The following is a 22,500-nucleotide window of genomic DNA, read 5'->3' as shown; positions in this document are numbered from 1 at the left end:
GGCCAACTTCTAATTGGAGCTACAGCTAAGTTGTCTTTTTAGCTAACGGCTAACAGGAGCGAGACTAGGAGACAAGGTAACACAGATATCCCACATCATTCCTGCAAGGCAGTAGCCACTGGTTTCAGTTCATTTCTATTAAATCAGCTGAGCAGAGCATTGAAACTTGCTGATGATGGACGAAGAATGGTCTTTTAGAGTTTATACTTATGACTCAAACATGTGTAAGCGTTGATGAAAGTAGCAAAAAATGAGCATATGAAAGAGTAACGATCTGTGGAGGTGCCATAGTATGTTTGTATGTGAATCAAAGAACGTAACGTGTTTAATTAACGACTTAAAACTGGACTGACGGAGTGATTCAGTTATGGTTGTACTTTTTGGTTTAGGAGCTACAACACATTTGAATCACTCTGAACGTTTCGCCAACTAGAACTGATTTCCTTGTTTGCAGCTAGTTAACTTGTCTCTTTCCTCTTCCTCCCCCGCAGCATGAACTGGCCCCCCACCAAGCGCCTTCGAGGCTCGAACCAGGATGTAGTGACGGCGGTGGCCTTCAATGACCCGTTTGGAGATGACGAGTTCACCCAGGACGACTTGGATGAGATGGACATCATTGCATCGCAGGCCGTCGCCGCGGTTGCTGCACCTGCACCTGGGCTTGAGATTAAACCGGGACCCAAACCGATGGAGCTGGCCCGTGGGTCCAACTGGCCTCAATCGTCAGGGCAGAACAAATCTGTGAGCCGAGCCACAACCAATCAGAGTAGCGAGAACACATTTGGGTTCAGCAGCAGCAGCAGCAACAACAACAGAGGGAATGCTGGGATACCAAGCAGAGAGCCTCTCGGTGAGTTCAGAGCAGAACGCATCGCTGACAGTTTAACTGCATTATCATTTGTCCTTTAAATTCCTGCTGATCGTTATCCAAATAATTCATCAGTAAGTGTTAACGAAGCTATTGTTGATGTTGTAGACTAAAGCAGAAGTGAAAATAAACCATGAGAGTTGAAGATTACTTACTTGTATTCTTCCACTGGCATCAAATGAGTCAACGCGTGGTGTCATGTAAAAACATATGCAGATGTATCCGTCCAGGTGCTGAGTCCAAAAGAATTAAACTGTGAAATCCATCTAATCTGGGCCTCTTCCTCTGGAGCAAATAACCACGTTGTGTCCTATTTTTAAAAAAACAGCTTGTGTATATTTCTGCATGTTTGTGTGGAACATTGAGAAACTGCTGTTTTGTGCGTTCAGGTAACAGGCAGCAGCGGTTTGGGTCGGACAGAGAAGACTCGCACAGTCTGCTGGAGGCTCAGCATGCAGAGCTGAAGAGGAAGGTGAGACTCACTGGTTTCTCGCTTTATACAACTTTTATCAAAACGTCCAACGGGCACAAGATCAATGCAGTGAACAAAACAACATCACCAGAGAAGAGAACAAGGCATTAGATATTGCATTTGCACGCAAGATTATAGCATTTATAGCAAGAATATAGCATTATAGTTTTCTGTGACTTGATATTTTTGTTGAGCGGGACTGTTGCTTGTGAAGCAGTTGCAGCACAAAGCGAGAAAGGGAGACTCTATAAATATGTTCTGGTGAATGTGCACATTGTTAGCTGAAGGAGGTGGAGGAGGATATCGTGTTGAAGAGCGGGGAGATCCGGGTCCTGAGGGACTCTCAGAAAGGAGCTCAACAGGAGAAGGAGAGCCAGAGGCAGAACCAGATCCTACAGGAGACCCAGAGACGGAGAGAGCAGAGCGACAGGGAGAAAGAGTTCAGCAAGAAGGTGAGGAGCTGACACACACACGTTCAGTACATATACTTCTCAGAATAACACGACAATGACATGTTCTCTCTGTTCAGGTTCAGTCTTTGCAGTCAGAGCTGCAGTTTAAAGAAGCAGAGATCATCGAGATGAAGACCAAACTTCACACTTCAGACAAAATCAAGACGGCTTCTCCGCTGCCTAGAAACAGGTCGGTCGTCGTCAATATTACTAACAACAGATTTGATTAAATGTTTTTCTCCATTTTTATATCATTGTGAACTAAATGTCTTTGGGTATTTTGGGGTTGGACAAAACAACATTTAAAGTTTAGTTCCCCAGTTTAGTTCCCCAGTTTAAGTTCCCCAGTTTAAGTTCCCCAGTCTAGTTCCCCAGTCTAAGTTCGTAGTTTTCACACCGAGTCAGATTGATTGTCATCCGCTCATCTCTGATCTGATTGGCTTCTCTGTCTTTCTGTCTCTTCTCAGTCCTAAAGTGCTTAGCTGTCTTGCCCAGATGCATCATGGGAGCGGCAGCAGCACGTCCTCTCCAACAGGAAATGGCTTCATCACCAAGGAGATGTTTGGAGCCCACGTCCCATCCAGAATGACGCCGGTGAAGACACGGCGAGACGGTGGGTCACATGACGAAGTTGATGGCGGTCGTGGTGGTGAAACAGGCGTGTTGAGGACCAAAGTTTTGATTGACTCGTTTGTTTTTTTGTTTGTGTGTTGTAGCAGACAGAGGGGGGTCCAGCAGCAGATCTGGGGACAGACATGAAGTGTCTCGCCCGGACCTCTTCCTGTCCTTCAGACCTGCACACCTGCAGCACCGAGGTCAGTCTGCAGGGCTGCTTCATAAGACTTCATGGAAATAAATAACCTGCAACATGGTTAAATTAAAATATCTTCCTGACAGATTTCAGAAGTCGGCCCACTCACACTTTAACAACACATGTTTTAAATATTTTGTTTTGATATATTTATTATTTAGTAACATTACAAGTGTACAGGATTCAAATGTTAAATACATGATGAGTAAAAAAACTGTTCCTGCTCCACACAGAAGCCCACCTGTGAGTTGCTTTTAATTTATTTGGTAAATCTATCAATCACAACCCAACATCAGTCAGTAACCAGGGACTGACACTGGATCAGTTTATCAGGCTGAACGCAGAACAACTGTAGAATTTACTATCGAATGTTTTTATAGAAATATGTTAAACCATTCTAATATCACGTTCTGATATCACACAAGTCTATCTGCTGATAACACCTCTCTGACAGTAGAGGAGGTTTTTTTTCCAGACATAAAGGTTGATAGTTAAAGGTTCTAAATAACACAAATGATGTCTTAGTGGTATCATCGGGGTCTTGAGTTGGGTTCGAGACTTGAAGTTTAAAACAAAAGGGCATTTGCCAGACGGGAAGGGTGGATATCAGCTGCATTATGGGAAATGTAGGATCCAGTTTTTGGCGCTTGGCCCACACTAGGGACTGAAAGTTTAGATATCTCGGCGTTTGCTGAGGATTTTGTCTGTTATTGTGTAATCTGTGCGTGTGTTCCGTGTTGTCATCCAGGTGGCGTCCTGCTGGGGTTGCTGCTACGGCAGCCTTTGTCTCCCAGCAGCCTCGGCCTGTCTCACCTGCTCTCCATGAGTCTGACTGACATCCACCTGACATCCAGGTAAACACCCGGCGCTCTATGACAACATGGTGGTTATGGCGAGTGATATAATGTGTGTGTATAATACAGTGCTGTAGTAGTTTGAGGGAAGGTGTTTGTAGATGTAACTTAGTAGAAATGGATATTGGTTAAATAAGTGCCCTCGAGCAAGGCATGTAACCCCCAGCTGCCTCAGCAAAGCATCAAAGGGACCAACAGATCGTACTAAAGAGGATTCACGCTCATTGAAGTCCCGCTGGTTTAATCAAGTCAAAGAGAAAACGCATCATGCTGTGTGTGTAAATCAGGGTCCTTGAGTTTGTTTCTAAAGCCAACACACCAGACATCCTTTGGAAATCTGACACTTAAGACTTTAAATCAAATGTCATTGTGTTTTCTGCTCCACTCTGACGCTGCTGTCGGTGTCAGTGGGGGTGAAGGTGGAGCTCCCAGAGCTGCTCTGAGTCCTCTCCAGAGTCTGGCTGTAACTGGACTCAACATGCTGAGTCAGAACCGACCGGCAGCTGCAGACGGCAGAAACAAAAGGTAGACTGAGACGCGGAATCACTGAATAATCCAGAACAGAACACAGTGAAGGCTGAAACGGTTCTGTGGACAGCAGAGCCCTCTTGTGGCCAAATGATGTCCTCGAGGCCATGTCTTAATAATATTATTACTATTACTGTTTCACTGTATTTAAGATACCGTCCTCACACAGAAGTAACCTTTTCTACAACATTCATCGAAACAAAAACAACAGAATCTCAATGATTTCATGCGTTTGTAGGTCGTGTCCCGGAGCCGTCCTCTTCCTCCCGCTGTTGGAGCTTCACCTGTCTCGACTCTGTCAGGCTCTGGACTCCCTCCGCTCCGTCCCCGCTGGCAGCTCGCTCCCAGCGGGCAGTGCTGCTGGACTGGGGAGACTGGATGAGGCTGTTTTGACTGGTTTCAGCGTGGAGGACACTGGTTTGGCTGCTCTGAGGCTCCTCTACCTGTTGGTGGCCCACAGTGACGAGGTGACGGCAGTGACGATGCGGACATGCATCTTATCTCAAGGTTTCATCCTGATGCAAAGACTTTTAAATCAGTGAGATATCACGTCTACTCCATTACGTACGACACTGCATTTCCATCACTGTTACATTAAGGCTTGATTCAGTCTATCAAGCCGAAAACACCACAAAGTTAAACGATTATAACGTGGGGCGCTTTTCCTCTCTGAGTTGTATTTCCTTTACATCGAGGCAGTCAGGGCTCTCCTGACAGAACGTGTGCAACAAGCAGCACACAAAACACTTCACTCATTGAAAACAAGTGACACAAAGTCGCCCCGGGCTGTGAAAACGCTCTCTCTGCCTGAGCACGGCCTGAGTGAGTCTTTCTTTGTTGAGGTTTTAATTTGACAGTTGACGTCACTTCTTCGTTTCCTCTCCCAGGTGGTGGAAGCTGTGTTGTCAAAGGAGAATCAGAGCAGAGTTACAGACATAAAGGTACAAAAAGAAACACTCTGATGGACACTTCAGACTTTCCGGTGTTGTATATTTCTTTATTAACTTTACCTCCATGTAGTGAGTGAGTCTTTGTGATATGAAACTACATATTGTTTGTCCAGGAGGTTTGAGATAAACAGAGAGCTTTGTCACTGTAAATTCCCCTTAGATAATTAAATGAAATTCCCCCCCCCTCCCTCCCTTCTCTCTGCTCTTAGACTGAACACTCTGCTGCAGGTGTGGGTCTGTGCTCCCAGAATGCCTTGCTGCAGTCAGTGTTGCGGCTGTGTGAAGCGGGGCTTCGCGGCGGCGTTTGTGTTGGTTCTCAGAATGAGGAGCTCGTCCTCGATGCCATGAAGACTCTGTGTGTCCTCATCGAGAGGACGCCACACACGCATGCCGGCAGGTAGACGCGATTTGCTCACATGTACTACAGGCCTCGTCTAACACCACCGTCCACAAGTCGAGCTACTCTGAACATCGGATATTGAAACCGAGATCACGTGTTTTAACTGGTACCAACAAAAGAAGAATGTTTGAGTTTGTCTGCAATTTGTGAGAGCTGCAGGAAGCAGTGAAGGTGTCATGAAACTGAAAACACTTCAGCACACTTTGTTTTTTACATTCACACACACACACACACACGTATGATGCAACACTCACATGAGGGGAATACTACTGGAGGTAGAGGAGTGGCTGAGCAGGGAGTGTGCGGTTTTAGGACTTTTCCATTTACGTTACAGTTGTTTTTAACCGACCTGCAGTGATTCATGGTCACCAGGGTGACGTAACAAGAGAATATAAATAACTGCTGAAATATGAATTCTTCAGTCTGAGCAACAGTAAAGGGACAAAAAGCATTTTTCTGCTGCAGAAATAACTAAAATGATGAATTCTTTGAGTGTTAACGAGTGATTTATTAGTTCACTCTGGTGACACCATCTGCGTTTCTCTCTCAGGTTGCAGTGTGTGTTGCAGGTGGTGTGTGTGTGTTTGTCAGCAGAATGCCGGTGGCAGACAGTTTCGGGGAGTGTGTCCGTGCTGGCGTCCATTTCCGACCACCAGACGCTGGCTCAGCAGCTCTGCTCTCAGCACGGTGAGTTATCTGAAGTTCAGTGTCATAACCTCTCGGTGATGCTTTTTCTTCTTTGTTTTGCTTTGAATGATCCCTCCATTGTTTAGGATTCAGCTCCGCATGATTTGAAAGAACCTCGCTGCAGCAGTGTTTTATTTTGTTTCCTTTAGACCCGTGTATTTTCCTCAAGTTGTTCCAGTTCATCAGAACCAGACCAGACAAATGGGCAACACACACGGACTGGATTCTGCTGGACCTGCAGGTAAAACACACACACACTGCAGAGACATACCTACTCCGTCACCCTACAGGGTTAGGGATCCAACGAGCACTTCATATGAAGTACTGTGATGTCCCTCCCACCGTGTGCAGCGGGCAACCTCAGCAGAGAACGTCATTGTCTTTGTGTCTCAGGTGGTTCGTTTGCTGAGCAGACTGATGACTCGCCAAGCAGAGAGCTGGACCAGCAGCCAGCACAGCAGCTGTCAGTGTTACACTGAGGTAAAACTTCATGTCGTGACACTAAACTTTGTGTTGCCCTTTTCTGCACAAGCCTCTCACCTCACCTCGTCCTCCCTCAGCTGGTTCAGACAGTGGTGATTGTTTTCCATCGTCAGTGGTTGGACTTTTGTGGTTCTCAGGATCCGACGGACCCAACAGGTCAGATTTAAAACACAAGGCTGCAAATGTTCACCATGAAACTGTTCATTACACCCAACAAACTCTCTAAAATCATGGATTACCAGTCAGAGTTGATTTTCCCACTTCAGGCCTGGTCCCGCCCTCGCAGAAGTGCCCCGCCCCCTCGCTGCCGTGGTGGCGTGGCCCGGCAGTGTCTCTGCTCAGAGGGTGTCTGCTGCTGCTGCACTGGCTGCTGCTGCATCACGGCAGCTTCTCGGAGAGCTGCAGGCCGCTGCTGCACATGTACGACCAGGTGATCCCCGCCGTCCGAGACACGCTGAGGAAGATCCCCGAGCTGAGCGAGACCGAGGGTACAGACACAAACCCACACTCGCATATATATATATATATATATATATATATACACAAATGATATGCTTATTTCAACCACCGTATCCCTGCAGCTTTTTCTCTCGTAAAAGTCAAACATGCATCCCTCAAAGCGGAACCTAAATCCTGATATGTGTCACCTGGTGGTCACTTTAGTTGCGAGATGACCATTTATGTGTCGCACTAAACTACTTCTTTCCCATTATATTTGTCTTCATTGAAGCTCTGTTACTGCTCACACAGTTGGCTAAGCTGTATACCTAAATGTTTCATAAAGTAAATACAGAAGAAGAGAACACAGAACACGGTGCACACACAAGACCATGTAGTGAAGAGTGTACAACTCTGTGAATGATCCTCTCACCGCTGTCCGATAGAGAGACAGATTTATAATCTGTTTATACGTCACTGTGTAGAGCTCATGGGATGATTCATAAGCAGCGTAACCAGAGGATGCTGTGGCACTTAAGACTGAGTGGCGACCCGCCATGACTGAATGGATGTAAGAATTGATTATGTCATGGAAACTGTATTTACTGTGTATCGGTCACGCTGTGGCTGATGCACTTCATCAGGTCAGTGTTGGTGCCTTGTCTCTTTCAGCCACCTGTGTTGCTGCTGTAAGTTGTCATGGTGTCACAATATTGTTAGCATTGTGGTATGACATATATTTTTATTATATTACGATTTATACCTGCGTTATCATGAACAGCATGATATGCCACACCTATTAAAGTTTTGCTGGATATCTGGAGCTATATGACTTTACAAACCGTAGTTACTTTAATCTGAACATAAAACAGCAGACAAATTAGTGCGATACTTGATATTTCAGGTAAGTTGTTTTCATTCATTTAAACTCTACTTTCTACGTATTAGGTAGCGTACAGATCATGGTTTCTGTTAAGCTATTGTTAGCACTCATTTGATGGTTTTCTAGCAACAATAATAACCTGTAGGTCCTTTTTAGAAATAACTTCACAGGAACCGTTCAGGTGTCCACATACTTTTGGCCACTCAGAAGTAAACAGACTGGTGTGTTTTCCGCTTCCTGTTTCCTGTCTCGTCAGAGCTGGCATTGGAGGAGATCTGCCGCTCGGAGGGCGACGACACTGATGACATGGACACTGATGCTGGCTCCTGATTGGCTGCTGCCACTGACTCCACCAGTGAGCGAACACAAAAGACAGTTTACTGACTGTTGAATGGATAATTCAGGCTGAGACGGGGACAGGGCAAAGACCGAAATGAAGGATGAGAGAAAAGTGAGAGGATTCATTCTGCTGTCTGATGACATTTAACAATAAAACGTAACGGTGCTGCTGTCAGAGTTCATGTTCAGTATGTTTCTTTCCTTCCTCCAGTCTGTACTCTGGTGTATCTCTCTCGTTCACACCTTTATTTAATACATTACTTATCGCTGGATACTAGGTCTTGACCCCATAATTATCAATATGCCTTCCAGTGCTGATATTTTGAATTCCAATGCATTTATTTAACTGCCTCATACGATGCTTAGCACAAAGTTAGCCTGGCTCTGTGCAGCGGTTACAAAATCTGCTGCCACTACCTCTAAAACTCACATTTACAATTTATATCTTTGTTTTATCTGCACAAACACTAACATTTGTTTATGTTGTGGGGTTTTTGTATGCCGCTGGGCAGTTAGCCTTCTTTTGTTGTGCGAGAGTTAATATATTCACAATATTTCGCTAATGCAATAGATTAATGTTAGACATGAGATAATAGTTACCAATGATTTATTCTTTACTCTGTACTGAATTATAACAATACTTTCTTCTGTTGCTCAATGTGCAGCAGCAGTTTAGTATCTCAGTGTAAAAGGGTAATCTTGAGAAGAACTCCTGCACACTGTCTCACGTGCTGCTGAAATTTTATTTTTCCAATGAGAAAGTACGTTAAAGGATCTGTATTTAACATTCTGATGATTAATAAAGCAGCAAACTGATTATCTATGTGAAGATGTAGAGGAGTAGTGTCTACACTCTACGTGTGTTGTTGATCGAGCTTCTCGCTAACACCAGTAATAAAACATTGAAAACAAAAACAGTTCGGGACCAGAACAGCTTGTGAAACATTATTTATTCTTCTGCTGTAACTGAGGTCTGAGTGATGCGTTCATAAGAAGGCATCCTATTGGCTGGCTGCAGGTCTGTTGGGTTGCATCGGTCAGTCAGATAAACACAAGAATGGAGTGTTTATTCAAAATATGATTAAAGTGGTTCACTCAACATTAGAACTTCATTATTTTGTAATAATGATTCAACACGTGCTTTTATGACATCCTTTAAACTGAGATTTAATTAACAATGTTGCTCTGAAATATCATGAATCGCTTTCTTAACATCACAAATTGAAGGTTGATCAGAGCCGTTCCTCTTTTTCTTCTTATTATTGCAGTAATGAACATATTTGACATCCAGGGAAAATTAGATGTCATGTCTTAAGAAAACAAAGAGCAATTTGAAGTAATTATGATTTCTTTTCTTCTTCTGAATAATGGTTTTCAAGAGCACCACAAAAACAGAATCATAGAATGAGAAGGTGAAACATATTTCAGTGATCGCGGCAGTTAAACTATTAAACTATTTCTGTTCTTCAGAAAGTCTCCAACACTGACCGATCCTTCTCTTCTAACACTAGGGAGCGTGAACACTGAAATAAAGTAGCTGTGTCTCCATTTAATGCTCCGATGGTGTGTTGAGTCTTCATCAGAAATGATGGTGTGAGCTGGTGTTGAAGTGGAGCTCAATCACTTCACGAGTTGATGAACAGCACCCGAACACACCGTTGGTTCTGGTGGAACCGGTGACTGTTGTGAATCTGTCGGAGTGTGAGTTGAGACGCAGCGAGAGGAAGGCACCTGATGGTCGCGTCAAGTAATCCAGGATCGGACTGTCTATGTAGTGTGTGTGTGTGTGTGTAAGACTTGTATGTCTATCTTGGCGAGGACCAGTTTGAGTTGTGAGGACTAGGGTTAATTTTGTCAGCCTTTATTTGTTTTTTTCTGTCAGATGTATTATTTTTTTATCACATTTCGTCAACATCATCCTGTTTATTTTAGTCAGGATTTAGTTGACAGAGTATCTTTTAACTATTGTATTATAGTCTTAGTTCATGAAAACTGTTGAGATTATAGTCTTTTGTTAGTTGTTTATATATATATATATATATATATATATATTTCTTTTTAATCAGGCAAAAATATCTTCATTTCTTCCTCCAAAGCCCAGTTGTTTTCATTGTTAACTTGCGGGGGGAAAAAGTATTTTAAAAATGAACTTTCCCCTTTTTTGTCAGCAAAAAGTTTAAATTTTTTTGACTCGATTTTTAGTCTAGTCTTAGTCAACAATATTGCGCGTTGATATAATCTCAGTAATTGTCGAATGACTTCTGGAAGAAAAGGTTGTTCACGAACATTTTTAGGAACGCTCTGGGACATTTTGTCTGAAGGAAGTCAAAGAGTTCAGTCTTTGTTTTAGGGTTAAAGTTAGAATCAGGTTTAGGTGAAGTTTAGTGAGGGGCTAAAGGGATGAAATATATCAATGTGGGTCCTCACAAGTATAAAGTACAATCGTGTGTTCGTGTTTTTTGGTCCACGTCGGCACCACCTGGTCATCGTCCTCTTGTTTATTACTCTGTAGTGTTTTGTGCGAGCTGTGGTGCGTCTTGTTCGGGTTGTGATGTGTCGGGCGAGGACCGGTCAACCACGGGTGCATCAGCAGCTCCGACGCCGTCAGCCTCTCTGCGGGCGACTTCCTCAGCATGCAGCCAATCAGACACTTGGCTCGCGGCGACAGCCAGTCGGGCACGGCGAAGGCCCCGCGCCGGATCTTGGCGAACAGCGCGGCGGGCTGCGTGTCCTGAAACGGGTATCGTCCAATCAGCATGGTGTACAGAGACACGCCCACGCTCCAGATGTCTGCGGCGCGGCCCGAGTAAGACCCGTTCCCATTGGTCAGCAGCTCGGGGCTGACGTAGGCGGGGCATCCGTGTCTGTCCGTCAGAGAGTCGTCGTCGTGATTACCGTGCAGGAGGACGCAGTCGTCGAGACCAAGCAGAGCGAGACGCGTCCTGCAGAAAAGAAGGACCCACAATGCATCAGCAGTGACAAGAGTAGTATCTGTAGTACTAATAGTAGTCAAAGTAGTGTTAGAGGTATTACTACTGGTATTTGTGTGTGTTATATCAGAGTACTTTGTAATTCTCACCTGTATTTGTCAGTGAAGACGAACCTGCGGAGCTTCAGGTCTCGGAGGACGACTCCGTGGTGATGACAGTGCATCACGGCGTTCAGCATCTGAGCGAACAGAAGCCCCGCCTCCTCCTCGCCGAGACGCTTCCTGCTTCTCACGTACGCGTGCATGTCGCCGTAGTGACCGGGCAGGAAGACGTAGACGCTGTCCTGACCAATCACCACGTCCAGCAGGCCGCAGATGTTGTCGTGGTGAGCGATGCGGGCGTAGGCCGCCAACCGCTCTTGGTAACCACGTAGCGGAAGCACCTGTAAACATGGTATATATATATTACTACAGGTAAGTATAAGTAGTGTTTCCATCAACCACAGTATTCTTTTTCGGGAACAAGAATATCAGTATTTTTAGGAGTATGAGTAGTGTTTTTAGCAGTATAGGTAATATAACTAGCAATATCTGTAGTATTTTCAGAGTTTTTGTAGTATTTTGCACACAGTCATTTTATGCAGTATCAGTAATATTTTATGCAGTCTCACAATATTTTCAGAAGTATTTTGCAGTATTTGCGGCTGCATTGTTGGCAGGATATGTGGTATTTTTAGAAGTATTAGCAGTATTTTTGTGGTATACATAGTATGAGTAGTATTTGCAGTAGGAGTAACACTGGTAACTCTACCTGGCAGGTGTACTGCTGCTTTGTGAGCGCATGCTCGGCCCTGTAGCTTTTCTCCCCCTCGCAGCGTTCAAACAGGAAGTACGATCCCACTCTGGATGGGGATTGGCTCTGGTTGGACTTGGGGGCGGGGCTTCTGGGACTGAGGCAGTGTGATAGGCCGATGGCGGGTAGGTTCGGATCCAGACGAGCTACTTTGCGCTTCACAATGTCCTGGGGCTCGTCCATTAGCCTCTTCAGACACAGCTGAGACCGGGCTGCGGCCATGACCATGCTCATCTGTGATTGGAGGAGACAAGTGACATCAGGTTAGTTACAACTTAAAGCTTTATTGTTACTGTAAAGCGGCTGCAGGAGATTCCCAGTTTGTAATACTGAAGCAAGAGCTTTCATCAATCACTGTTGCGTTACCTCATTTGGCAACAGACATTTATTTCAATGAAAATCTTCGAGATCATCACTTCAAGTGCAACAACTTTAATGTAGATAAGAAGTTGTTGGGGCTTCTGTAAACTGTCTGGTAGAAACGAGCCTCCTCCCTCCTCTAAACGCTCCTCGGTTCTACTTCCACATACAGTAAGTAAGAGTTGTATTAGCATCACATCTCCCCGCGTGTCTCTGCTGCTCACATGCTAACGTGTCTATAGGCTTCATGATGCAACTTCCTGTAAGCTGGCAGACGCTTCAGCTTTCAAATCGTTGCATCAGAGCACAACAGTTTACAGTTTAAACAGGCTTTAAATACAGTCAACACCTACCACGCACGCACGCACGCACGCGCACACACACACAGTCACAGCGTCACCACGGCAATGTCATCCTCTGACACACACACACACACACACTGTGAGAGAGTGTGTCTGTTGTTCTATAAAGTTTTTCTTAGCCTGCGGTCGCTGTGGTGACGCTGCTTTCACTCTGACACTCTGAGTCACAGCGTTACCACGGCAATGTCATCCCCTGACACACACACACACACACACACACTCACATATATACACTTGATTCTACTGGACTCTTCTAGACTGTACTGGATCTCTACTAGACTGTACTGGATCTCTTCAAGACTGTACTGGACCGTACTGGATCTCTTCTAGACTGTACTGGATCTCTACTAGACTGTACTGGATCTCTACTAGACTGTACTGGATCTCTTCTAGACTGTACTGGATCTCTACTAGACTGTACTGGATCTCTTCTAGACTGTACTGGATCTCTACTAGACTGTACTGGATCTCTTCTAGACTGTACTGGATCTCTACTAGACTGTACTGGATCTCTTCTAGACTGTACTGGATCTCTACTAGACTGTACTGGATCTCTTCTAGACTGTACTGGATCTCTTCTAGACTGTACTGGACCTCTTCTTGACTGTACTGGATCTCTACTAGACTGTACTGGATCTCTTCTAGACTGTACTGGATCTCTTCTAGACTGTACTGGATCTCTTCTAGACTGTACTGGATCTCTTCTAGAATGTACTGGATCTCTTCTAGACTGTACTGGATCTCTACTAGAATGTACTGGATCTCTTCTAGACTGTACTGGATCTCTACTAGACTGTACTGGATCTCTTCTAGACTGTACTGGATCTCTTCTAGAATGTACTGGATCTCTTCTAGACTGTACTGGATCTCTACTAGAATGTACTGGACTCTTCTAGACTGTACTGGATCTCTTCTAGACTGTACTGGACCTCTTCTTGACTGTTCTGGACTGTACTGGATCTCTTCTGGATCTTTCAGTGCACATTTCCGTCACCCATCTTCTTAAAGAGACAGGTTTACGTTCCATATTCTGAGACCTTTCAGCACCACTGCAGGACTTCAAAACCTTTTGTGATTTTAATAAATTGAAGTGAAACAACTACAACTCCCAAAACAATTAGACTCATGACGGCTCGTCTTCTCCTGAACCATCCACATGATTCACCAACACTCTGCTAGTTTTTTTTTTTTTTTTTTAAGTAGTTCCGTTTATGTTCCGAGGTTTGATTTATGTAGTTATTACAAATGTCGATGGAATTTTTCTTACTTCTGGAACAGAACCTGAAAATTCCAGTTTCACTTTCTCTTCATTTGAATGTGAACTCTACTGGTCTCTATTTATTCTTGTATCTGACTCAGCCTTTCTGAAAGGTTTCCCTTTGACGGTTTGACATCGTCTCTCTACGGAAGAGGATCAGGGCCACGTGTGAAAAATGCATTTATTTAAATAAATGTCACGTTTGTCCTTTAATCTTCTTCCGCATCTCTCCGTCCTGCGACGTAAACACCGAGACTTAAAATGACTGAACTCTCGTCTGCTCTCTGACATCTTTACAAACTCATCCTGAAACTCAACCGCAACTTTTCAGTATTGTTTAATCCGCCAATTATTGTCTCCTTTTAATTAATAAATGGTTTTAATTTATACAACGTTAGCAAATAGAGTTAAAATGTCCAATCTTCCAAAATCCAGGGTTAGCCATGATTTCAAATGTCTTATTTTCTCAGACCACCAGCCCAAAATCCCCCAAAGAATTCAGTTTATTTAAAAATAAAAATAAACTCAAATTTGAGAAGCCAGAATTTTCCGTATTTGTCGCAATAACTGCTTAAAGAAATAACGAAAACTGCTAATCGATCATCAGCATTGTTGCTGATAATTGTTACTGTTGATTGACTTTCATACAAGAGCTTCAACATATTTTACAATATAATACTTTATATTTTTCCTGCTACAGTTTGTCTTCTTTGTTGGTGCCTGATAAACGTGGACTGATTACTGATTGGACCAGCTGGCTCGCTAACAGCTCATCGTCAGTCATTTTTATTGATATGTATTTATTGCTCTCGATCATAACTGAGTCTAATTCACTTTGTTTGATTATATTTGTGTTCTTGGTGCTCACTCGAGCTGCAGTTTAGAAGCTTTTCCTTCAGGTCAATCAAAGCGTCAAAGTTTATTCTTGATCTTTTCACTAAGAGTACTTTGACCAAACAATCTCAACTCAAGGGCCCCACTTACTAGCTTCTTCCCAGAACTCTCTACTGAATCCTCACACAGTGTGCCGCCACGGACAAAAAGTCTACAAAAGGTCAAAACCGCAAAAAAAAGCTACTGAGCTCTTGTGTCAACAGACACATCTCCATGACAGCCGAGCACACTCGTCCTCCGATGATGAAGAGGGCGATGAAGACCATTCTATAGTTTCATTAACTCTACTCAGCAGAGTCCAGTAGAATCTGCTCCACTATACTGGACTCTACTGGACTATCATCTGCTGTCAGACAGTGCTGTAAAATGACAGAAGAGTATTGACTCAAAGTACTGTACTCAGGTATTTGTACTTTACTTGCGTACTCTGCTGATGTGTATCACATCTTCAAGGTATTTTTAACCGACTGCATGAAACTGACAGCTGTTTACTTTAAATACAGATTTAACAATAAAAGTTGAACTTGTAAGATATGATCATTTCTACCGAAAAACTACATTAAATATGTAAAGGGCTCCAGCCTAATCAGGTACAACATAATACTGTTTACTCACTAATGCATCAGCATAAGTAAACTAAAAATATGAATTTAACACTCGTATTTCTGCACAATGAGTGCCGATTATACTTTCAAATATACTTTAAAGATACTATTTGTATGACTTGAATGGACGACCTTTTGTATAATGTGTTCCTGCTGCTTGTAAAATAAAGGATCCGAGTACTTCTTCCACCTCTGATCTCAGGTCTGTTTCTTACCTTCTTCTCTTCAGACAGACGGACTGGTTCGGTCTGCAGGTCAACAGGAAGCCGGTAGACTCAGTAGAAACCCGGTCGAGTCCGCGTGGAGCCGATGGTCGGTCTGCCCGTCTGTCTGTCTGTGGGCCAGAAGTTGTTGAAGACATAAAAATAAAACGTTTTCTTTGGAGTTTGAACTGGAACCAGCAGCTCTGATACTGGGAGAACTGGCGTCCGGGATGACGTCTTTGTCTCGTTGTATTATTATTGTCTCGGTTGCGCAACGTGTCGTCAGTCAGCTGTTCGTTCAGTTTCTTCAGTCTCAAGCTTTTTCTCTGATTGTGAAAAGAATAAAATAACCGAAACTTGTTTAGTTTTTAAATAAAAACTAAAAATGAAACTATTTTTTAAAAATCTCCGAAGCTGAAGCGAACAAAGCCGAGTCAACCCGAGTCCCTTCTGTCCGTCCGCCGGAGTTTAAAATGAAATAATATCCGTGTCTCGTTCCGCGTTAGCTCCAGTCCGACCCTCCCGGACTCTGGTCCGCTCTGACCCCGTTCGTCTCCAGAACTTTCCGGTGCACTGAGGACTCGGACTGACTCCGGGTCTGTTTGGTTGGTAGGTCTGGTTGCGCTGTTCCATCCTGCAGGGGGGCGGAGCCTAGATGTTGCAATCCTGAGCCGATCAGTCGTCAGAAAACAGACACGAGACTCAACGGAGCGGTTTCGTTATGAGTCTTCATGTTGACTGTGAGTGGTGGAGGGAGGAGGCTACTCTTTTACTTTTGTTATAGTATCAATGCAACAGTTGTATAAATAAAGTTTATTACAATTAAAAGTTATCTTGAGTAAAAGTACAAACGTATTATTTATCCAAATATACTTACCAAAATTCAAAGAAGTGCAGGACTAGTATTATAATGCAGTAGATATGAGGTTTTCCTTTAAAACAGCTGATAGTTTCATACGTATGAAAGGTTATTACATCATATATTATTACATTATACACTGATGCACTGGTGTAAAGATTAAAAGCCAAAAATCACAAATGTTGATGTAGTGCCTTCAAAAATCAGTATTTTGGTACATTTGGTTTGCACTTTGAAATGTTTTCAATTCAATTAAATTTATTTTTGTATAGCCCAAAATCACAAATTACAAATTTTGCCTCAGAGGGCTTTACAATATGTACACATTTGACATCCTCTTGTCCCGGGACCCTCACATCGGAACAGGAAAAACTCCCCAAAAAACCCCTTTAACGGGGAGGAAAGAGGAAGAAACCTGTGGGAGAGCAATAGAGGAGGGATCCCTCTCCCAGGATGGACAGAAGTGCAATGATGTCATGTGTAGAACAGGACAGTGAATTACAACACATTCAATGTAATTACAGCACATTCAATGTATGACACAACCACGGCAGGAGGCAACACCTGGTCCAGGTTCAACCCGGATACACAGGAACCTGTGAGGCGAGAAAGCACAAATACTCCGGGGAAGAAGTAAAGTTAGTAATGAGCATTAATGGGACATCAATACAGACGGAGGTGAAGAAGAGGAGGAGAGAGGTGCTCAGTGTAGGAAGTCCCCCTGTAGTTTTTGCCTACACCAGTTTGTCCATGGGCCGGTCCAAGGCAAGCCAGAGCCAGCCCTAACTATAAGCACTGTCAAAGAGGAAAGTCTTAAGCCTACTCTTAAATGTGGTGAGTGTGTCTGCCCCCCGGACTGAAACGGGAAGCTGGTTCCACAGAAGAGGAGCTTTGTGTTTGAGAGGTGACATACAAATAAAGTTACCTTGACATTCCTATTTATTACCCAGAATCCTTTATTAAACTATAAAAATATTAGTAGCACCACAGAAGAAAAGAGATGAAAACAGTAGTAAATGAAATAATAGATATGAAGTTCTCTTCTGACAGAAATGGACCCCTCACTGTCTTGTTTATAACACCTGAACAGGTGACCTGCAGAGCTGCAGCCAGCTGCTGACCTCTGACCTTAATCTGTGGGTCTGAGGCTCAGCAGCTGCTCACGTCACCTGTTCGCCAGAGTTTGTTCCACATTCAGACATGTGTGACACGATTTTCCTTTTTCCAAACTGGGTTTCCCTCGCCTGTCTCACCACACAGGTGAGTGACCTCGTGTCCGACCGCCACTTTGATCCAGACTGAAATATCCCAACGAGCGTTTGATGGATTGTCATGAAATAACAAACATTCATGTGAGGATGAATTTAAATAACTTCCATGTTGATCTCCTGACTTCGGATTATCAGTTGATGTTATGCAGAATCACTTCTAAAATATTGCTCATGTGCGATATCGCAAATCATATGAAAAAAACTTTAATATTTCCTACTGTATTGCTCAAAATTAACATCCTCATCTTAAAGGGAAATGATGACATATATTCATAATATAATATAAAAGATTGCAGTTATTTGCAAATTTGTCTCCCTTTCTGCTCATTTACAACGTTTTTGCAAAAAATGTGTTTTGATGAACTTAAAGACAAGTGGCTTGGACAGCAGGTAAATGGTGTGAAATGATTGTCTCAGAGCGTGCATGTGACCCACGTCAGGTGTAAGACACCTGTTGTTCGATCAGGTAATGTGGTTTGTCTCCATTTTTGTAAATAATTGCAGGTTAAGCACAGGTGTAATGGATTAGTTAATGATGGTGCTGTTGTATTTAGTGCCAAGGCACAATATAAAAGGCACCTGGCCCAACTAAATGGAACGGGGTCATAGTTAATGTTATTAGTTGCACCTGTGTTTACCCTGCATATGGCTGCTGTGAAAACAGCCTGTATTTTGGGAAACCTTGCACATTTTTCTGTGTGAATATGGAAATGCTGGCAGTTTCTTAGTGTGTAAGAATATATACCGGTATCGGGTATATACTGTATATGACGTAGATCACACCTCTGCTAACATGCTAAAGATGACGAACATGCTAAACGCCAGCATGTGAACATTGTAATTATAGCTTCAAATTAAATCACAATAACACTGTGTGATCATTTAGAATGGGGACACTCCTCTCCAAAGTCTGTAAAAGTAAAGACCTACTTCTAGTACTACTAGTAAAGTATCCTCAAAACGTACCAAAAGTAAAAGCACTATGTATGTCCCATTTCAGAGTAATTTATATTATATTACAGGAGTATAATTATAGTTTTATCAATACTATATCATAGTTTATTTGTCAATTGTACTCTTTATTATTGATCTGAAGCTGTAGAGTAACTCATGTTATCAAAAAGAAGACACAGTGGAGTAAAAAGTACAACAAAGAAATGTTGAAAAGAAAAGTACAAAGTAGCATAGATTGGATGTACTTAAGTACAAGTACCTCAATAATTGTACTTATGCATTACTTGAGTAAATGTACTCGTTTTGACTGTTAACCTACATTACAGAAAGTAAGCCTCAACAAGTGGTTTGTGCACAGAGCGAGGACTGTGTGTGTTGTTTAGAGTGCAGTGATGTTAGTCAGTATACAGAGTGTTCACATGGACGTATGGGCACGTGAGACATGTGAGACATTAATCTCCAGCAGGAAGCGCAGACAGACGCCTGCTGCTCTAACGGAAATGAGGTTATCTTCATGATGTAGATTTACCGGTCCTCTCTCTCTCTGTGTGTGTGTGTGTGTGTGTAGTCAGCTCTGCTCTGATTGGACAGATTCCAAACGACAGGTGCCCAACTGACCTGGTTACACACACACACACACACACACACACACACACACACACACACACATACACACACACAGCAGGTTATCTCCACATGGTTAGTGTGTTTTTACGCCACATGATGAAATATTGAAGAAACAGAGGATGATGAACACTGTGTGTGTGTGTGTGTGTGTGTGTGTGTGTGTGTGTGTGTGTGTGTGTGTTAAACTTTACTGTCTCTTTCATAACCAACGTGATGAAATCAGAGGCCAAGTGTCTGACTCAACTACGGCCCGCCACGAGAACACACACATACTGAGAAACACACACACACACACACACACACACAGACACACACACAGACACACATATTGTCTTTCACACTGTCCTCGTTTTCAGGATTATCACCTGTGCTGCTGTGATCTTTAACTTTTGATCGCCTGAGTGAGGCTGCTGTGTGTGCGTGATAGTGTGTATGTGCTTTAAATCCATTTCCTGTGTGAAGACCTGCCATCTGCTCTGGTGGTCTCTCTCTCTCGCTCTCTCTCTCTCTCTGTGTTTTGCTTCAGGGCATCTTGAACGTGCGGAACAGAGGGCGCTTTAAGAGACCGTTTAAGCTTCGGGGGGATTCAACGTCACGGTATCCCCGAGCTTATTGATCCAGTGTTTTAAAGACAGATTAAACCAGCTAACACAAACGTTTCCGATAGAAAAAGATTTGTCGTTGTGTTTGAAAGCTAAGCTGATACTGCGTGACTAGACAAATACCTTACTGCCATGTGGGCGAGTTAGTCTCACCTGTTTAAGCCCAACTCACCTCCAGGAGTTTTTAAAGGAGACATATTGTGCTCATGTTTACATGCTTTAAAGTTCATTGTTCACACTGTCTGTGTGTATATACCTGTATTACCTGTATTCAGTTTTAGCGCTTTTCAACTGAATTGCAATGCAACCGCTTGGTTCCATGTTTACTTCCTGTCAGCCGAGGGTTGTGTGTGTTTCTCCATGAATTGAGCGTTTTGATACTTTCACGGTATTCATATAGCACCGAGACCAAGATGATGATTTTTTTAAAAGATGTGAAAATCTCACAATACGAGACCTTGAAGTTTTTATATAGATTTACCGGCCATTTTTGCACGTGGTTACATACCATTTTAGAATGGTTCAATTTACACTCAATGACCTTACATTAGACTGTAATGTGCAGCATTCTGCTTTATCTACAAGTCAAGAGAAGAATAGAAATACTTAAACTCGCCATCTTGTGTTTTTTTGCAAATAGTGAACGGAGGTGACGAAGAATGACGCCGTGGTGGAGACGCTGTGTACGGCTCTGGTAGCGACCTGTCAATCACAGTAAGCCCCGCCCTAAAGCATCCCCTGCTTTATGGTCTGTTTGACTCTAAATGGACCATAATGTACTAAATGAACATCATGCTGTATTGAACAAGACTTGAAACTAGAGATTGAGACATAAACTCATGTTTACAATGTTTACTGAGGGAATAAATCAAGAGAGAAGTAGAGTCATTTTCTCATCGACTTCTATGACTTCTTTTTGCAACCAGAGGAGTCAAGAGAATGCAAGTTTAAGGTTCTCCACATTGGCTTCACTTTTCAGAACTGGTGGTTGACGCCTGCTTCCTGTCCGGCTGCATGCAGATATTCTGCCTGTGCACTCATTCCTCTTCGTCTGAATCTTCCACAAGCTGCTTGCAAAATAACAGTTTGTTTTTCACGTTCATAATTATGATTTTGGGGGCGTGGCTTTGGAGGAAGGACTAAAGTCCTTTCAAGTATTTTATCAACTTTCTTAATTTAGCAAATCACTCCTCATTCCGCTGATATTGAAGCACAAGTACATTTAATCAAGTACTGTACTTCAGTACAATGTTGAGGTCCTTGTACTTTACTTGAGTATTTCTATTTTATACAACTAGATTTCAAAGGCAAATATTGTACTTTTTCCTCCACTACATTTATTTAACACCTTTAAGTTACTAGTTACTTCTGAATCGGATTCATGATAAAGAAATATATATAGAAATATATATTTTATTTTCTATTCAAATACAAATTAAGAGTTTTTTTGTAATATATGAAATCTGATCTCATCTCAGCTTCTTCGCTTCAGTCTGTAATCTTCCACCACACACACACACACACACACACACACACACACACACACACACACACACACACACACACAGGCTAATTTTCTTATCTCAGTTTTGCATCATCCCTGGTGACCTTTTTTTTGTGTGTGTGTGTGTGTGTGTGTGTGTGTGTGTGTGTGTTAGAGAGAGGGGAATACATCTCTATAAACACACACACATACAGTGAGGCCGGCCTGGGATTGTCTCTGTGATGAAACCAGCAGTAATGTCTGCTGTTGGCATGACGACTCCATCCACTGTGACATGACTCTGTACGTGTGTGTGTGTGTGCGTGTGTGTGTGTGTGTGTGTGTGTGTGTGTGTGAGATGGGGAGTCTGACCTTTGACCTCCTCACTGTGTCTGTTAAAGAAAGAACTGGAATGTATTTTGGAGTCCCATGTCTTCGAATTGTATTGTTAATATTATTGATATTATTGACAATAAGATAATGAACAACACATATAACAGCAGTGTGTCTTAACCTCTTGAACAGCTGGTGAGGATCTTTTGGAGCATTTAATCAGTTTTTTTTAATTCTGTATATTTCCTCATTAAAGCTATTACAGTTTTGATTTTCTTTAAATTAGGCTACGGGCAGCGAAAACAAGATGTTCAGGGGGCGTTAAGTTGCTTTTTAACGACTGAAATGTCAATCAAAGCTGCATTTTGAAACTGAATTTAGATTTTTTGTTGTAGTAAATGTTTCATCGGAGGCGTCACATTATTTTCATGTTAACAGTGTTTTTATCCTGTATTGTGAAGCTCTTTGTTCAGATATGATGAAGGAAATCTTTGATGATCATTCTGACGTTAATGTCAGTAAAGCAGGTAAGGACACAACGATAAATAGAATTATTTTGCTTTCGCACTTTGTCATTGTCGGCTTGATTGATATTTCTGGTTCTGGCTAACTGTCCCTGCTTGTCGGCCTCCTCGTGGTTTTGGGCTACCCTCCTGTTTTATTTCGACGACTTATGAATGAAGCAAATTAACCTCTCAACACGACTCGTCGTCTTCATGAGCGTCTCCCCAGGTGTGTTGCA

General features: G+C 42.8%; 2 protein-coding genes across 4 annotated transcripts in view; one reads left to right on the top strand and one right to left on the bottom strand.

Moving 5' to 3' along the window:
- Positions 1-8,887, top strand: part of atrip (ATR interacting protein) — a 9,034-nt gene extending 147 nt beyond the window's left edge. Inside the window, exons 1-18 of one of the 3 annotated variants that reach the window (XM_079266280.1) lie at positions 1-76; positions 492-850; positions 1,258-1,340; positions 1,622-1,792; positions 1,870-1,982; positions 2,260-2,405; positions 2,512-2,607; positions 3,352-3,457; positions 3,866-3,982; positions 4,224-4,452; positions 4,873-4,926; positions 5,145-5,332; positions 5,886-6,022; positions 6,172-6,263; positions 6,374-6,502; positions 6,583-6,661; positions 6,772-6,993; positions 8,083-8,887. The exon at positions 1-76 is cut by the window's left edge and continues 147 nt beyond it. In XM_079266280.1, coding sequence (XP_079122406.1) covers positions 493-850; positions 1,258-1,340; positions 1,622-1,792; positions 1,870-1,982; positions 2,260-2,405; positions 2,512-2,607; positions 3,352-3,457; positions 3,866-3,982; positions 4,224-4,452; positions 4,873-4,926; positions 5,145-5,332; positions 5,886-6,022; positions 6,172-6,263; positions 6,374-6,502; positions 6,583-6,661; positions 6,772-6,993; positions 8,083-8,156 — 2,394 coding nt within the window. In that variant the 5' untranslated portion in view covers positions 1-76; position 492 and the 3' untranslated portion in view covers positions 8,157-8,887. Of the gene's footprint in view, positions 77-491; positions 851-1,257; positions 1,341-1,621; positions 1,793-1,869; positions 1,983-2,259; positions 2,406-2,508; positions 2,608-3,351; positions 3,458-3,865; positions 3,983-4,223; positions 4,453-4,872; positions 4,927-5,144; positions 5,333-5,885; positions 6,023-6,171; positions 6,264-6,373; positions 6,503-6,582; positions 6,662-6,771; positions 6,994-8,082 lie in introns of all 3 variants that reach the window. The other 2 variants (XM_079266281.1, XM_079266279.1) reach the window with 2 other exon arrangements.
- Positions 8,888-9,213: 326 nt separating this feature from the next.
- Positions 9,214-16,023, bottom strand: LOC306775031 (tribbles homolog 2-like). The gene is made up of 4 exons (XM_079265237.1): positions 15,642-16,023; positions 11,906-12,181; positions 11,245-11,537; positions 9,214-11,107 (listed from the first exon to the last, which is right to left on the bottom strand). The coding sequence occupies exons 2-4, from the start codon at positions 12,179-12,181 to the stop codon at positions 10,576-10,578; spliced, it is 1,101 nt and encodes a 366-aa protein (XP_079121363.1). The 5' UTR covers positions 15,642-16,023; the 3' UTR covers positions 9,214-10,575.
- Between the last annotated feature and the right edge of the window lie 6,477 nt (positions 16,024-22,500).

This window comes from Melanostigma gelatinosum (genome assembly GCF_949748355.1).
Source record: "Melanostigma gelatinosum genome assembly, chromosome: 3".
In the NCBI taxonomy this organism is placed as follows: Eukaryota; Metazoa; Chordata; class Actinopteri; order Perciformes; family Zoarcidae; genus Melanostigma; species Melanostigma gelatinosum.
Note: the sequence above shows the minus strand (reverse complement) of the source record. Positions and strands in the feature narration are given on the sequence as shown.